The sequence below is a fragment of the Elephantulus edwardii genome, unplaced genomic scaffold (assembly GCF_000299155.1).
Source record: "Elephantulus edwardii isolate Elephantulus edwardi_28Jun2011 unplaced genomic scaffold, EleEdw1.0 scaffold00160, whole genome shotgun sequence".
Lineage (NCBI taxonomy): Eukaryota > Metazoa > Chordata > Mammalia > Macroscelidea > Macroscelididae > Elephantulus > Elephantulus edwardii.
In genome coordinates, this window is record NW_006399910.1 from 480,415 (window position 1) to 498,090 (window position 17,676).

At 38.8% G+C, this 17,676-nt stretch overlaps 1 protein-coding gene and 1 pseudogene across 2 annotated transcripts in view; both read left to right on the top strand.

Moving 5' to 3' along the window:
- The window catches only part of CLASP1 (cytoplasmic linker associated protein 1), a 346,681-nt gene that overhangs the window by 280,004 nt on the left and 49,001 nt on the right, over positions 1-17,676 (top strand). Inside the window, exons 31-33 of one of the 2 annotated variants that reach the window (XM_006895129.1) lie at positions 10,574-10,717; positions 11,240-11,346; positions 16,362-16,478. In XM_006895129.1, coding sequence (XP_006895191.1) covers positions 10,574-10,717; positions 11,240-11,346; positions 16,362-16,478 — 368 coding nt within the window. The remainder of the gene's footprint in view (positions 1-10,573; positions 10,718-11,239; positions 11,347-16,361; positions 16,479-17,676) is intronic. The other variant, XM_006895130.1, reaches the window with a different exon arrangement.
- LOC102871127 lies at positions 4,618-5,415 on the top strand (annotated as a pseudogene).

Sequence of the window (17,676 nt, forward strand, 5' to 3'; positions counted from 1 at the left end):
TTTTAGTAAGATTACTTATAATACCTAAAAATATTATCTAAATAACAATGATTTGTGTTTGAGGAATCGCTTTGACCATTTACTTGATTTCTGAGAGCCATTTGTTTCATAGTTGTTATGTTCTATCAAGCCCCTTGCGACTCATAGCGATCCAGCGCTGAACCCTGCTCTATCTTGAGCCAATTTCGTTTCCAACACACCTACCCTCATTACCCCAGTCACTGTGTCAATCCATCACATTCAGGGCCTTCCTCTCTTATGCTGTCCCTCCATCCTTCCAAGCACAATGTTCTTCTCCAAGGGCTGGTTTCTCCTGGCAACATGCCCAGCATGAGACAACATGAGACAGAGCATCAAAATTCTTGTCTCCAAGGAGCTGCCTGGTTTTAACCTCTCCAGGACAGACCTGTTTGTTCTTCTGGCAGTCCATGGCATGTTTAGTACTCTTCTCCAGCACCACAGCTCTAAGGCATGGGTTGTTCTTCTATCATCTTTAGTCATTGTCCAACTTTCTTATGCCTAGAAAGTAATTGCTAAGGCCATGGCTTGGGTCAGGTGCACCTTAGTTTCTAAACTAACTGACATCATTGCTCTTAAGCTCTCTGAAGAAGTCCCTAATAGTAGATTTTCCTAATGCAATTCGTCTTTTCATTTTCTTTTCTTTTCTTTTTTTTAATTATTATTTTTGTGTGAGTGTACTATCAAATCAGATCTGACTGGTACAGGAGGAGATTGTCCCTCCTTCCCCGGCAGAGCATCTGGTGGATTCAAACCGTGCGCCTCTGGGATTGTAGTTGCTGCAGCTCCTTGCCACTAGGCCACCAGAGCTCCCCTTCATCTTTTCATTTTCTGGTTGCTGGTACTAAGCATGCTGATTGTGGAACCAAGGAAACTAAAGTTGTTAACAATAACAAGCTCGTCTCTGTCTGTCATGATGCTGCGAATTGAATTGGTCCAGTGGTGAGAATCTTTCTTCATATTGAGCTTCAATCCATAATCAAGGCAACAATCATTGACCTTCTGCAGCAAACACCTCAGGTCTTCCTCAGTTTCACCAAGCAGAGTTGTGTCATGTGCATAACACATGTTGTTAATGAGTCTTCCTCCAGTCCTGATGCCACATTCCACCTCATTTCGTGAAACAACATATGATCAAGAGACAGTGGTGATGAAGGAGAAAGTTGCTCTGAATCGAGTTGGCAAAAAACAGGGCCCCAGGAATTGATGGCATACCAGATGACAGCAAACAGACACTGCCCTGTGACACTCATCAGGTTGTGCCAAGAAATCTGGAGGACAGCCATCTGTCCAGCTGACTAGAGGAGACCCATATTTACTCCTATTCCAAAAAAAGGTGATCTGACAGAGTGCAGCAATTATCGAACAGTATCATTGACTTCACAAACAAGATCCTGCTGAAAATTATCCAAAAACGAGTGGAACAATAAATCAGCAGAGAAGTGCCAATGTGCAAGCTGGGTTTAGAAGAGGCTGTGGCACTAGGGATATTATATCTAATGTTAGATGGATCGTGGATGAAAGCAAAGAGTACTAGAGAAATGTCTGTTTGTGTTTCATTGACTGTGTGGATCACTACAAACTGTGGCTGACTCTGAGAAGAATAGAAATCCTAGAACGACTTGACTGTGCTCATGTGAAACTTATGCTTGGACCAGGAAGCAGTCATCAGAACAGAGCAAAGAAACTCTGCATGGTTCAAGATTAGGATAACTGTGTGCCAGGGTTGCATCCTATCTCCTGTTTTTTTCATAGCAGCAAGGGGTTTTCACATCACAAGTAGCACATGATTAAAACCTGAGACAAATAATACTATAACAAGGATCATTGAGAAAGCAAAGGACTAAAGCAGAGTATGGCTACCCATCCCTTCATCTGCATGGATTCATCGTTGTGTACAGCAAATTCAAATTTTGCTCTTTGAGGATTTCTGAAATTTTTGTTTTTTCTTTGCAAATACTGTTAACTTTTGGATTCAGAGTCTGGGGATATAGATGGCTTCTCTCCCTCCTAATAGAGTTCAAAGAGATGAGCTACAGGATTATCTAATATAAATTATTTACTATTTTTAATGGTCTTCATTTTTTTTTTTACTGCTTTGTATTATCTGAATGCCCAGACTTCATAGCTTTAGTTCAGATAGCTTGTTCACTGATTTGCAGCTCCTTCCCTAGACTGCACCTCCTTCCCCAGACTGCACCACCTTCTCACAGTTTGTCCTTGTGAGTACTGCTTGACTCCATGCCAGGTCTGGGACAGTAATTCCGATTTTCATAGGGATTTGAGAGGCTTCAGATTAACCAGGAGAGAGTAAAACCTAGATTTTGTTCCGTTTCTTATTGGGTCCGTCTCACACACATACGCTTCTGACTGATGTTAATGTTACTTTAGACCATTTCACTGGGTACTGAATTACAAGACATCTAGACTGCTGGTGGAGTCCTAACCTTGTTGCCACAGTTCTTGACTGCCTAGCCTTGTTGTTGTAATTGTTGTCCAGTCGAGCATGACACCTAGCATCCCTATAAACAACAGACCTGAATCCTGTCCTGTCTTGTACCATCCTCATCATCTCTGATATACTTGAATTCATTGCTGAAGTCACCGTGTCAGCCCATCTTGTTGAATGTCTTCTCTTCCACTGACCCTTCACCATTTCAAACATGATGTCCCTTTCCAAGGAATAACCCCTCCTAGCAACATGTCCAGAATATGAGAGGTGAAGCTTTGCTTTCCTTGCTTCTAGAGAGGACTCTGGTACACTCTTTCCAAGGCATAATGGTGCTAGATTACCTACCATCTTTTAATACAATAGTAAAAGAGAAATGCTAAATAAAGAATAATTGAAGATTGTGGAACATTCCTGTCAATTTTGTTTGGCACATTAGTGACAGTCTAAAGGAAGCAACAATCGTTATTTAAGAAGAAAACTCTGCTTTTCTTCTCTCTGCTTTCTCGGATCAACGCCAGAGTACTTGTCCAAGCTTTATTTCTCTTTGATCTGTTAGGAAGAATTCTTTACTACTATAAGGTGTGTCCAGAATTGTTCTGGCAGCCTGGTGGTTAAAGTCTCAACTGCTGACCCAAAAGTCAGCAGTTCACATCTACCAGCCACTTCATGGAGAAAGATGTGACAGTCAGTGTCTAAAGACTGCAGCCATGGGAACCCTATGGAACAGTTTTGCTCTGTTCTAGGGTTGCTGTGAGTCATAATAGATTTGACAGCTGTGCATTTGCTTTATGTTTCATCTGCAGTATTGTACTTTTCACCCCCAAATTCCACTGCAGGAAAAGCTTGAGACTCATTTCCTTTTAAGTTGTTGTTTGATTCTTAAGTTGCCTTAGGTTTTTCCATTAGAAGAATTCCACACAGCTTTGGGATGTTGTCTGACTGTGTAATGTTCTTGACTCTTGAGAAAACAGTCTGCATACATGGATGAATCTAGAGGACTTTTGTTGTTGCTCTGTGCCATTGAGTCACCTGCTGCTCATAGCAACCTTATGTATAATAATAGCTCTGAAGCCTGCCTATCCTGAGCCATTCTGTGACACACCTCCCTCCATTCCCCCAGTTACCATGTCAGTCCATCTTGTCTGAGGTCTTCCTCTCCTGTGCTGTCCCTCCACCTTTCCCACCCAAATCAAGTCCTGGAATGCCAAGAAGAAAAAAGAACTGAAGGCAAAAACAGAATGAGAAGCCAGGTGGAACACAAAGACTTCCTTGGCACACCTGTCTCTGCCCAGGAATCCCAGGTCTGCGGAGTGTCCACACCAGTGGCTAGCTGATGGACACATGAAATACTGCTTTCTGTTCCTCTTGCCCTCGTAGAGATGGGGATAGTGACTTTCCTCGGCCACAGGACACATGGCTGGCAATGTTCCTTAGCTTTTTTTCTTGGCTCTACCTGATGCCAGACTCTCACCCCATTGTTTGTTTGGCACTGGAAGCTTGCAAGGCTAAACTCATGGTCTCGTTCAAGAAACTAGCAGATTGTGCTGTGTCACACTCATATTTCAAGGACAGCACCATGAGGATTTGAGTTCGGCAGTGATCGTTACTTCACACCCACTGCCTAGACAGGCAGAGGCATAGTCCCTAGCCAGGTGGACTGCTTGAGTCTCTTGTGAGGTCAGGAGAAACCATGACAGGTTGGGTTCCCTAACCAGGGACAGATCCTTCCAGATCAGACCTCTCATCTCCACCTATAAAGATGACAGGACATCAGTGTCTGGGAGGCAACTAAATGATAACCTCAAAATAGCAAAGAAGCCAGGAGAAAATGGAACAAAAAAAGTCACCAAAGTACAGAAGAAGACAAAGGCTATTGGAACTTTCTGATAAGGAACTGGAAAGAATGTTATTTAAATATCTTCTTACAGATTGCGAAAAACCCAGAAAATAGAGAATAATTAATAAACAACTATGCAAAATCAGAAATATAATAAGAAATAGAAAATTAGAATCAATGCAAAGCATCAAGATGAAATTCAAAACATTAAGACTAGTCTGCTGCTGCAACTCTGCCGCAGCACCACCCTCCCGCCAGCACCACCACAGTGGAGGACATGGATGAATCCAGCAGCATAGAGGACCATCCTCCCGTTAGCGCCACCACGGTAGAGGATATGAACAAGTTGAGCAGCATAGAAGAGTTTACAGAGGGCTCCAAGATCAGCTCCAGCAAGAGTCAGCAGGATGGTGGCAAGATGGTCAGTGGAAGCTTAAGCTAGGATACAAGCAAGCAAGACCTGACTCTCTGAATTTGGAGAGGTGGTCAACTGCACAACGAAAACAGATCCAGCCACGAAACAGTCAAGGGAATTGATGCTGCTAATGTTGATAAGGTTTTGGAACTGAAAAAAACACAAACTGGATGACAAATTGATAGACCCCAGAAAAGCTAAAGCTTTAAAATGGAAGGAACCGTTGTGGAATTGTTGGGACAGTGAAATTAATAACCTGTATAAAATGGCTGGCATGAGACACACATTTAATAAATATTAATAGAAACAAAAAAATAAAATGGCAAGAACCCCCCAAAAAAGGATTTTATAGGTAGATTGAGCCCATATATTTCTGAAGAGCAAATTAAAGAATATTTTGGTGCTTTGGGATAGATTGAAAATATTTACCTTCCTATGGATACAAAACAAACGAAAGAAGAGGATTTTGTTTTATTTCATATACAGATGAAGAGCCAATAAAGAAATTATTAGAAAGCAGAAATCATCAAATTGATCTGGGAAGTATGAAATCAAAGTTGCACAGCCTAAAAGAAGTATATAGGGAACAACAACAGAAGAAGTGCTGCAGCTGATGGGTGAGTTGGTAATAGGGGTCGTGGACAAGGTCAACAGAGCACATGTGATAAGGCATCTCAAGGAGGTGCCAGTTAATTAGCCATAATAAAGGTCATTGGCTAAAACTGGAGGAGATGCTAAAGTAACCCATCATGCGGAACAATGTTGAAGCTTGATCTTCTGTTGGTCTCAGATGATTATTTTGTAAAAGACTTTCTAATGAACAAGACACAGTTGTGTCCTACTACATATACCTGCCAGTCAGTAGGCCAGGTGGTTGTCCTCCAGATTTCTTGGCACAACGTGGTGAGCACATCCAGGGCAGCATCTGTTTGTTGAAATCAACCGGTATGCCATCATTCCTGGGGTCTTGTTTTTTGCCAGTTCTTTCAGAGCAGCTTGAACTTCCTCCTTCATCACTACAGGCTCTTGTTCATATGTTGTTTCATGAAATTCTTCTGTGTCCACCAATTCCTTTTGTACAAAGACTATGTATACTCTTTCCATCTTTTATTGCTTCCCGAATCATTTCATATTGGGCCCAAAGCATCCTTAAGTATTCCAACTTGAGGTTTGAATTTGTTCTTCAGTTCCTTGAGCTTAAGAAATGCTGAGCAAGTTCGGGCCTTTTCATTTTCTGACTTCAGCTCCTTGCACATTTCGTTGTAATACTTTACTTTGTCTTCCCTTGCTGTCCTCTAAAATCTCTGTTCAGCTCCTTAATATCTTGATTTCTTCCCTTTGCTTTGGCTTCTCGGCACTCCAATGCAATATGAAGAGTTTCTTCGTCTTTGTAATGACCTTTTGCGTTCTTCCTGGATGATAGTCTTGATCCTCCCACAGCTCATCCAAAAATTACTGGAACAGCACATTAAACACAGAGCTGCCTGAAGTGCAGGCTGGATTTAGAAGAGGCCGTGGCACTAGGGTTATTAAACCTAATGCCACATGGATCTTGGCTGAAAGCAGAGAGTTCTAGAGGAATGTCTCTCTGTGTTTCATTGACTATGTAAAGGCATTTGACTGTGTGGATCACAACAAACTGGCTGACTTTGAGAAGAATGGGAATCCCAGAACATTTGATTGTGCTTCCGCAAAACTTATACTTGGACCAGGAAAGCAGTCGTCAGAACAGAGCAAGGAAACACTGCATGGTTCAAAATTGGGAAGGTTGTGCATCAAGGATGTGTCTTATCTCCATATCTTTTCAATCTGTATGCAGAACAGATTATTCAGGAGGCTAGGATCTATGAGGAGAAGTGTGGCATCGGGATTGAAGGTAGACTCATCAACAGTCTGGGTTAAACAGGTGACACAACCCTGCTTGCTGAAACTGAGGGGTACCTAAAGCGCATGCTGCAGAAGGTTAAGGATTGCAGCCTTCAATATGTATTGAAGCTCAACGTCAAAACAAAGATTCTCATCAGTGGGCCAATTGGCAGCATCATGATAGGTGGTGAAAAGATTGAGATTGCTGACAGCTTCAGTTTGCTTGGGTCTCCAATCAGCACTCTTGGTACCAGCAGCCAGAAAATTAAAAGACAAATTGCATTTGAAAAGTCTGCTGTCAGAGAACTCTCCAAGATAATGAGAAACAACGGTGTCAGTCTTGAGACTAAGGTGCACCTGATACAGGCCATGGTCTTTACCAGTACTTGCTATGCATCAGAAATCTGGACAGTGACTAGGGAGGATAGAAAGAGAGTTGATGCCTTTGAGTTTATCTACCTGCCAATAGGTTTTATTTTTTTACTTTGTCCTTTGTGGTGTTTTGACTAGATGTGGATTTGTATTGATAAAAATTTTATTTATGATTTCATATTAAACCTCAAATGCTTCCTTATGTGAAAAAATACTAAGACTAAAATTATAGTAAATAAATAATGCATTGGAAGGATAAAGAGTAGAATCAAAGAAATGAAACAAGAATTGGAAGACACACTCAATACTAATCAGAGGAACACTCGAAAGAAAACAGTCTGAAGAAAGCATAAGATCTATGTGGGACAACATCATGAGGAATAATGTATGTGACATACATATCCTAATCACATGTCTAACATAAAAGACGATGAATACTGAAAGAAGCTCAGGAAAAACGAAGAGTCATCTACAGAAGACATCAACAAAATAAAGCTCTGATTTCTAAGTAGAAATAATTCAGGCAGGAAAGCAATGGGATAACATATTTAAAACTTGGAAAGAGAAAATAAAAAGACAACCAGCCAAGAAAGTGCATACAATTATGAGATATCATCCCACCCTAGTCAGAATAGCAAAATCTACCAGAACAGCAAGCAGCAAATGCTGGTGAGGTTGTGGAGAAACTGGAACCCTTACTCACTGTTGGTGAAAGTGTAAAATGGTGCAACCACTGTGAAAGGCAGTATGGCACTTTCTCCAAAAGTTGCAAATAGAGATACCATTTGACCCAGCAATTTCACTACTGGGAATATACCCCAAAGAGGCCATAACTGCCACTCAAGCAGATATATGCATACCCATGTTTATGGCGGCTTTGTTCACAATAGCAAGGAGTTGGAAACAACCTAAGTGCCCATCAGCAAACGAATGGATAGAGAAGCTGTGGTATATTCACACAATGTAATACTACACTGCATTGAAAAACAAGGAACTCATGCAATATTGTTCAAAATGGGTGACCACAGAGGACATTATGCTGAGTGAAGTATCTTAGTCACAAAAGGACAAATACTGCATGGTGCCACTGTTGTAAAACAGGACTGACCTCGCGGTTAGGGGGAGACTGAGAAAGATGAGTTCAGTAATGTATACTGCATTGAAACAGGTGAGGGAGAAAACTGTTTAAAAGGGATACGTTATTAGGTATTTTGTGATGACAGGAGTCCAGAGCAAAGGCTGCATCGTGGAGTGGACCTGGGGGGGAGGGACTGTAAAACAATGAAAGAATTTTTCTTTTACTTTTCCAAGAGGGTAGTTACTGGGGCGGGGGGGTCGGGAGGGGAGAAAAGTACAACAGTGAATAAATGGAAATCCAGGGTCTCTAAATTTTAATTGACATTAATAAGAAATTTTTTTTTAAAAGTGCATGCACCTTTCTGACATTCAGTAAGATTTTTTTTTTTGTTATAACAGTCCTTTATAAAACTACACATCTGGGTGAGCCCACCTCTTAGGAGGTTCCAGTAATTTGAACAGCTGTGAACACTAAGACATTGGGGGTATGTAGTGTCAGTCTGTTGGGGACTAAAGATAGGGCGAGAAAACAAAGATCTGCCACAATAAATTTCCAGAAGCTATGCAAAAAGGCAGTCTGAAATTTTGCCTTAAGAATCTTGTCCTCCAAAGTCCAGGAGGAGAGCTTAGATTGTTTTCAGTAAGATATTTTTAAATACATAGACTACTTTGCATGATTTTCTGAATTTGTTGTGTTTAAGTAAAATTTAACCATACACAAATCAAATAATGTCAACAGTACATTAAACTTGTGGTGAAATCGTTTCAGATAATGGTTTATTGAAAATATTAAAAATGTAGAAACTTCTATCTTAGCATTATTGATCCATTTTTAAACTTGTATCTTTTTTCTTTTTAAATAAAATTTTTAATTTTATACTGGTTTACTTACAAAGTTCGTGTACATTGGTTTTCACACCGAATCTTTCTCATTTTTCTTTACCCACCCCCCCCTCTATCCATCAGATTGTTACTCCCCTACCCAACCTCACCATTTTGACTCTCCGCCCCTTGGATCCTTATACACATATTGCTAGTTTTCTTTTAAACTTGCATCTTAAAAGGACATTGGCACTTTTAGGGGAGCTCTGGTGGCCTAGTGGTAAGGAGCTGCAACTACAATCCCAGAGGTGCATGGTTCGAATCCACCAGATGCTCTGCCGGGGAAGGAGGGACAATGTCCTCCTGTACCAGTGAGATCTGATTTGACGGTACACTCACACAAAAATAATAAAATTTTAAAAAATAATAATAAAAAAAAGGACATTGGCACTTTTAATTTTAATGGAAAAACTACTAATAATTATATTTAAGATATAAGGAAAACAACACAGTATTTACTTGCTCAGTGATGTTTAAGGAAACCTTTGGAAATGTTAAAAATAGAAAATTTTTTTTAGAGATACTTTTAGGTTTGTCATTAGTTTTTAAATTTGGTTAAATACATTTGGGTATTATCATCCACACCTTCAAACACAAAATAGTAGATTTGTTATTGAAATATTTTAACGTCTTTATTTCCCAGCAAGCATTTTCATATTATGTGAAAAATTCATAATACTTCAATCTTATTATCATCTTTATAAAAAAATAAATACATAAAGGAAAAATAAATAAAATATTAGATAAATGGAAATCACTTTTTATAATGTGTTTTCCTATTTGTCATTTGCCCTTTTATTTATTTATAAAAGATGCCGGTTAGCATTAACAGAAATATTCCTTGATGTAGTTTTTCTGAATCAAAATTCTGGTAATCTGCATTAATTCTGTGAGGCTTTGTAGTGTAATCCCAGTTTGTTTAGTACTATTGAAAGCTCATTATTTGAATGGCTGGGACTCATTTGGTTGTTATTTCAGCTAAATGTTTTCTCCTATTTTGCTGCAGCATATTGTCACAATAATGAGTAGAATGGTTTCCAAAAAGCAAATGAGCACTTGTCCCTTCTAATACTTTGCTGACTTCCCAAAGACTCTGTCTCTCTGGTTCGTATATATAGACATAGGTGCTTTTGCGATATATTCCAACTTTGTCTTTCTTTAGAGTGTTTCATAACAGCAGGTCTGTGCTATCCTCTAGGGTACCTGAGGAAGGACTAGGAGACAACAGTATCTCACGATAACCAAGCACAGCTCATTTAGAAGCTTGTTCTTTCTGGGCAAGGGTCAGAATCCTGGCTAGTTCTGACTTTAAAGAGTGCGGAATATCTTAAACTGTCTTTTTTTTGTTCCCCCCTCCAACTGCTTCATTTAGCTATTTACCATCTTCTTTGTGGTACCAGACACAAATGAAACGTTACAAAAATTTATCATTCATTTTACTTTAGAAATCCAAGGCCAAAGAGTCAAAATTCGACTAGGGTTTATGTTTCTAGATAAAAATCTGGCTATGATTGCTGTTACATTTTTCCACATGTTTTTTGTTTTTTCTTTTGTATGTGAATGGTGTTCCGTTATTGGTGATATGTTTAAAAGTCTTTTCTTTAAAATTCCTTCATTGTACATCACATAACTTGGTCATGCCTTCTTTTTCTAGGCCGCACAAATTGTGCTCATCTCTCTCTTTGAATTGAACACTCCTGAATTTACAATGCTACTTGGTGCCTTGCCAAAAACATTCCAAGATGGTGCCACAAAACTCTTACATAACCACCTCAAAAATTCTAGCAACACCAGTGTGGTGAGTGCAGTGGAGCATGGTTGGTGGTTTCTGCATGTATGTTTCTGGAATCTCCTCTAATCAAGTAGCCTTTATTCTTGGTCTTTTATGGTAAATTATGAACTTCTCAAGGATAAAGCCATGTCTGATCCTGCTGTGTTTGTAGTTCCTATGTAAGCATTATATAAATGAATAAGTGAAAGGATCTGGTATTTAAATGTGACTTTTTCCTTATAGACACTGTGATTAGTTTTTCATTTATTGTGTTACTGTTACATTTTAACATTGCAAAATGCAAATACCCAGTTACCATATGACACTCTAGCTTAACCACTGTCAGTCCTCTAGGAATGCCTGTAAAAGTTAAGCACTTTTTTGCTTATATGTCCTTGAAATTGACCTTGTTATTCTAGGAGAGGGGAGAGAAAAATTATGCTGATTGTACCATTTGTTTTCATATAAGTTAAAACGTAAAGGAAAGAGTGGGGCTATAGTCTACATACACTCCTTGAATAATGGTGCTTATATTCTGCCTTTGTCCAGGGCTCACCGAGCAATACAATTGGCCGGACTCCTTCAAGACACACCAGCAGCAGAACCAGCCCCCTGACTTCACCCACCAACTGTTCCCATGGAGGTCTATCTCCAAGGTAAAGTCATTTCCACAGAAGTGAACAAAAAGGCCACACCGATTTCTAGATTTTGAGACCAAGCTTAATAACCCGAAAGAAAGTTGGATCTCAGGAGAGTAGGAGCTCTGTCCTCATTCAGATCATAACTGTGTTGTCTTGGTCAGTGTTATAGAGTTGTGTGGTAACTGAGCAGTTGATACTAAAATTCTTTTTTTCCCCTTCTTTGAATTCTTTTGAGCTCTGAACACTCTTTTAGTACCTTAGATTGTATATATTCTAGTACTTACAGATTTTAAGTCTTAAAATTAAGTTCTATGTTACCTAAAATTTTAATGTCGAAAATACAGATAGTTGTCACCTATTCTCTAAATGATGGGAAAACATGAAAATATTTGGTCTTGTACATAAACTCTTTATAATCAGTCCAGCTATACCAAGTCAGGGTCCATTTTCCAACCATGTGGCCTCTGCAAGGCTATTTGACTTCAATATGTGAGCTTGCATTTGAAGTCAAATGTTAACTGTTAAATAACTATGATTTAGAACCTAAGAACTAAAATAAGATTAGGATTTTCAGACTTAACATTACGACCTCTTCTTTCAAGATGTCCTATAGATATTCTTCCTTCAAGAACCTATACATTAATTCAAAAGAGAAACTGCTGCATCTCAGAATCTTTGGGTGACACCCCTGTGGCCAGAGACTTTAGAATTATCCTAAACCAACACTGCATGTGTACTGAAGATCCTTCCTTTGAGGAAGGAGCCAATATTTGGACCTGCACAAGTCACATGTGCTGTGATTGGCCACAGGGACAGCTATTGGAATCACTGACAGTTAAAATCAGGAGACACTTATCCTCTGGGTTACATCAAGATAGTAATGTTTTAGAAAAAGAATACTGTACATGTACCATTTTTTCCTTTTAACAGTTATCTATTTTGTAAGATGATAGAAAAAATTTTATATGCACACATTTTATATAAACATAGGTATGTTTATTGCTGCTATGTTTCAATAGCAAGGCATTGAAAACAACCCAAGTGCACATCAACAAACAAATGGATAGAGAAACTGGTACATTCACAAAATGGAATAGTACGCAGCATTGAAAAACAAGGGACTCATGAAACATTATACAAAATGGGTGGCCCTGGAGGACATTATTTTGAATGAAATATCTCAATCACAAAAGGACAAATATTACATAATGTTTCTGCTATAAAACAGGACTGACATTGGGTTGGGTTTGGGGGGGAAACTAAAAAGAAGAGATAAACAATGTACACTGCATTAAAGCAGATGAGGAAGAGAACTGTTTAAAAGGGGTATATGATTAGGTATTATTTTCATGGCAAGAGTCCAGAATAAGAACTGCATAGTAAAGTGGACCAAGAGAGGGGGGAGATCTGTATAACAATGAAAGATTTTTTTCCCCCCCTCATAAAAGCAAACTGGGGTTGGGGGAGGGTGGGCAGGGAGGAAAATATGCAGCATTGAATGAATGGAAATCCAAGTTCTCTATAATATTTCATTAAAATCTCAATTTTTTAAAAAATCACACACTTGAAGAACTACTGCTCTTCTAATGGTGGAACTGTAAATAAAGATTGTAGAAAAAAAACCAACCCAAAAGTTTAGAGATGTTCTTGAAAGCTGATTTTCTCAATCTTTTGGTTTCTTGACTGCTGTGTCTGTGGGTGTTGATTGTGCATCCAAGTAAATGAAATTATGGACAAAAAAACCCAACTTAAGTGTTTTTAAATTCATATTTTAAAAGTTTGCTACTCTGTCCTGACCAGCAGAACTTTAGTTTCTCAAAATATTCTAAAAGTATTGGAACATGTTATGCTTGTACATATACCTATATTGAAAACTGCTGCTGTACTATCAGTTCCAGCTCATAGCAACCCCCAGGATAGAGAACTGCTTTACAAAATCAGACTACAACATCATTTTCTCATGGAGCAGCTAGTGGATTTGAACGCTGTCTTTTTGTTGAGAAACTGAGTACTTTAACCACCAGGTCTCCTTTATATCCTGTAGTGCTTTACGATTTATATTGCCATTCCTTTCAAAACAGAACAAACACACACTTCTTGCTGGTCTCTGAGGCTGTAAATAACACAGGGAAGATGACTCCTCTTTCTTGTGCTGGTAAATTTGAACCGCCAGAGTCATGACCTTTGGGTTGGTAAAAGAACTCCATATGGGGTAGGCCAGGGAAAGTCTGATTTACCCAGATCTGACAGAGGTTCAGTCAGCTGGTTTTTCTTTTGTTTCTTTATTTTTTCCTTTTTTTTTTTTTCATACTAACACTGGTACATAAGAGACATAGTTTATCTTTAGTCACCAGGGTGCATTGTTGCTAGTAAAACAATAGTGTATTTCCTCCTAATAGGGTAATGTGTGGAAATCTTAGGTTCTCTGTACATTGTTGCCATTATCTAGTAGTAACTAGGAAATTTTTTCTTCCATAATACAGAGTTCATAGTGATTTCACTGCTAGATGGCACATTCAAATTATTTTTTTACATATGCATTAAGTTTTTAATTATCTGCTAGTAGTCTAAGTAAAATTTGGTGGGGTCTGCCAATGTAATTTGGCAAAGCTAAGAATCGACTCAATCTAATTTTCATGGATCCCTATATATTTAAGAATTTTAATTTCTGTTTCTAAGTCCCATTTCTCCTAAATTGTGATCCTGGAGTGATAATGACCTCGGTTTTTATTGTTAGAAATACGGGTTAGTGAAAGAAGGAAGAAAGTAAGTTTGTTCTAAATATTGTGAACAAACTCTGCAATATTGAATGTGTAGTGTTTTGAGGTTTACTCCCTTTTGTATTGCGTGCTCTAGTCACTTAGTGAGTAAGGAGTTACTCAGCCAACCCAAAGCAGGCTGTTCAGGGACACCAAGTGCTTTGTGGGGGTAAGATGGACAGTCTCTTCCTGTGCAGTACTGTCTCTGAAAAACCATGGGAGGGTCCGCTATGAGTTGGTTCTGATTCAACAGCAATGAGATTGAGATTTTATTTTTTAATTTTTTTTTTTTAGCATCATTAGCCATTTTATAAACGTGAACTTAAAAGAGAAAGAATTTTTCTTAAAACAGAAATTGTCCTTTTGTGGTTAAAACTAGCTTATATAATTATGGCCTTAGAAATACTCAAATAGGCTACTTATTTTCTATTAAGTAACTATAAAAGAAATTAATTCCTACATGAAATAAAATAATGTCTGTATTCTAACACTGTGAGGAGGTAGTAAGTTCTACAGTATATAAATCTCAACTGTTTTCCTGAGAAATGCTCTCAAAATGAATTTTCTTTGATCTTGTTCTTTTCAGTGTTCTAGGCCATATATAAGGTTAGCTTTTCATTCTAAAAGAGAAAACTTATCACCTGTTGTTAATTTTTAATCATACTTCAGCATCAGAATGAACTTTCTACAAATCAAAATGTCTACCTTCAGATCATGGTAATAAAATATTCTAAAATGAAGAATAAATCTAATTTGATAATCTTTTAGAATATAGTTAGTCAGGAAGCAATTTTCATCAGGCCAGCTGTATTATAGAAGCTATAATAGGTTCTCCTTTTATAAAACACTCCATTAATTGTTTTTCCTGTGTGAGGGTGAATTCCTGCTTTTTATCAGCTAATAAACAACTATATTAGGTATTTGGATAGATTTAGGCTAGGACATTTTCTGTCATGAAACACATTTACATTTTACCTGGTGTGAATTTATGATTAGAAAACGGTAGAAAAGGACTTCAGACATCATTTGAAGTCTGTTCCCTTTTAAATATATATGTACATAAATGTAGTTCTTCCTTTCTCTTCTGCATTCTTGGCAAACATGTCATGAAGCAAAATGTCACTGTAGAGATAATCTCTGTGTTCCCTAGCAATAGTAGTAATTGTAGGTTGGTTTCAGTTTTGTCTTTCTGCGGAATCACAGTCGACACAGAACCCAGGAATTTACCTGCGAGGAGAGGCTGGGGAGTCTTCCCTGTCCTGTACTCCACAAAGCTCCAGTCTGTGCTGCTCACCCATGTGTACCTCAGAAAAAGTCTCTAGGCTTTCTATTCCTTGGTGGCCTGGTTTTTCTGCTGTTTAGTTTCCTAATTTCCTTACAAAATGGAGACCTTCATTGTCCTTGGAGAGACTAGCTTCACACCTCCCAGTCAAGCTCTTAGAACTGTTAAGAAGCAGTGGTAAACAAGGCGTAGGAATACCCTCTCTGATGCCATACTCTCGGCCCTGGGGCCTCATATCATGATCCTGGCCAGTTGAGGTCTCCCTTTTTTCAGTCTCTCGGGTTCAGTTCTTTGGAATGGCAGTTAGAATTTGTCAGGGCCTCTGTGAGGTCAGGCCAGTCAATTAGCAACATCTGTGAATGGGAGAGAAGGGCCTGCATTTTGCACCAGATTTAAAATTTCACATTATAGGAGTGGGGAATTTGAGTTTGGGTGCTCCCACTCTCTGAGCTAGCCAGCTGAGGCTGGACCTCCTTGCCCTCCAGTTAGTTGGACTTTTGTTCTTACAGAAAGAAACCACTTTCATCAGCTGGACACCACTTGATTGTAGCGCATTTTCTGGCTCTTCTATTGGATTATTTCTGGTCACCTTTGAATTAAGGCCCCATAATTCTTTCTTTGATTCTTTCTAAAATTACTGATGAGTTGTTTCAAGCAGTATCCATGTTTTCTTGTGGGTTAAGTGCTTATAATGTCCTTCCTCAAACAGATATGATTGGGATCACATGTTATTTTAAAATCAATATATTCTGTATTTGGAAGGGCAAAGAAAGAATAAAGCAGTCTAACTGAAGAATAACTTATAAAATGAAATTTGTTGATTTGCTCTATATTTTGAAGTAGTTAATTTTACACTAATTAATTTTGATAGAACTTAATCAAGGAAAAGAGTCTTAGTGAAGACACTTAGAATCTAGTGTCTTTCCCCCCACCCCTCCCTCTTTGCGTGTTTGTTTCTCTTTCTGACTTTCCTCTTCTGATCACTGCAGTCGGTTATGGGGTTGGAGTGCTGATGGGTTAACGAAGCACCCACCTCCCTTTTCTCAGCCTAACTCAATCCCCACCGCTCCTTCCCACAAGACTCTCAGGCGCTCTTACTCTCCCAGGTAACACTCTACCTGTTACATTCATCTGAGGTGTCACAATATTGTGTTTCCAAGGTCGTCTCAGGTTTTTTTAAAAACCTCTCAGCTGCCTCCACTGTTGACCTCTGCTTTGGCTTGGACAAGAGGAGAACCTTGGTGAGAGCGTGAAAGCATGTTTGTTTGAAGTCATGAATTTGGCTTCTACCAGGTCAGAAAAGATGATCATTAAGCTCTGAGTGGTGTGTTGATGGTTGCATCTCACTATAGGTGTCGTACCTGAAAGCAGGTGTGCTGGCAGTATCCTCAGATGCCACCTTATTGGTGCCAAGTAAGCTCAAGATCACTGGTATAGTTAAGCTGTGAGTCTAGAAAGAGACGATAGGGAGGAAGCAAATGGTAAATCTGTGGTGTAGAGAATGGTCCATGCAGATACCTAGAGAAGAGAACCCACTGAGTGATGATGTTCGTGTTTCAAAACCCAGAGTAGCTGTGCTGGTACTAACAGAGCCCAGGACAGGGCCACTTCATTTTGTTTGGTAAGGTAAGCATGCATGCCCTGAGAAAACTAGACTACTAAAAGTAGTCTGATTACTAAAAGTCTTGTATGACTTTTTAAATACTTAATAGCTAGATTTTTCATGAGAGATTTGCATTCCTACTTTTTTGATACTCAGTATAGCAAAACTATACATGTTAATTATTTAGCCGCATTTTATCAGCTGATCAAAATATGTCCACTTCTGCTACTTCTACCTGCTCAGCCCCTCAGCTTTTGCTTAGGAATGCTTATTGACTTATTAACCCATAATGAAATCAGAGCTCTTTGGATACTCTTGCAGCTCTAAAAGTTGTAAAGAGAATCTTAGAATGAATGTTTCTACACATTTTTTCTACAGCTACATGTTAAGCAGACAGTGAATTAGATGGCTGCTGTGCCTTTGAGCTGTGGTGTTGGAGAAGAGTGTAGACTATCCCATGGACTGCCAAAGAACAAACATTAGAAAAAGTGTGAAGATGGCAAAACTTCATCTCTCATGCTTTGGAGGCAAAGATGACAGCCTCGTCTCATACTTTGACGTCGATATTTTTTAGAGAATGTTTTAATTTAGAAAAGCTGTCAGTTACATAAAACTAAACGACGGAAGTCTTGTCTCTTACACTATGCCAAAATGCTGTTGCCTTCACAAGCAACATTATTCTCGTACAGCATCTTTTCCCT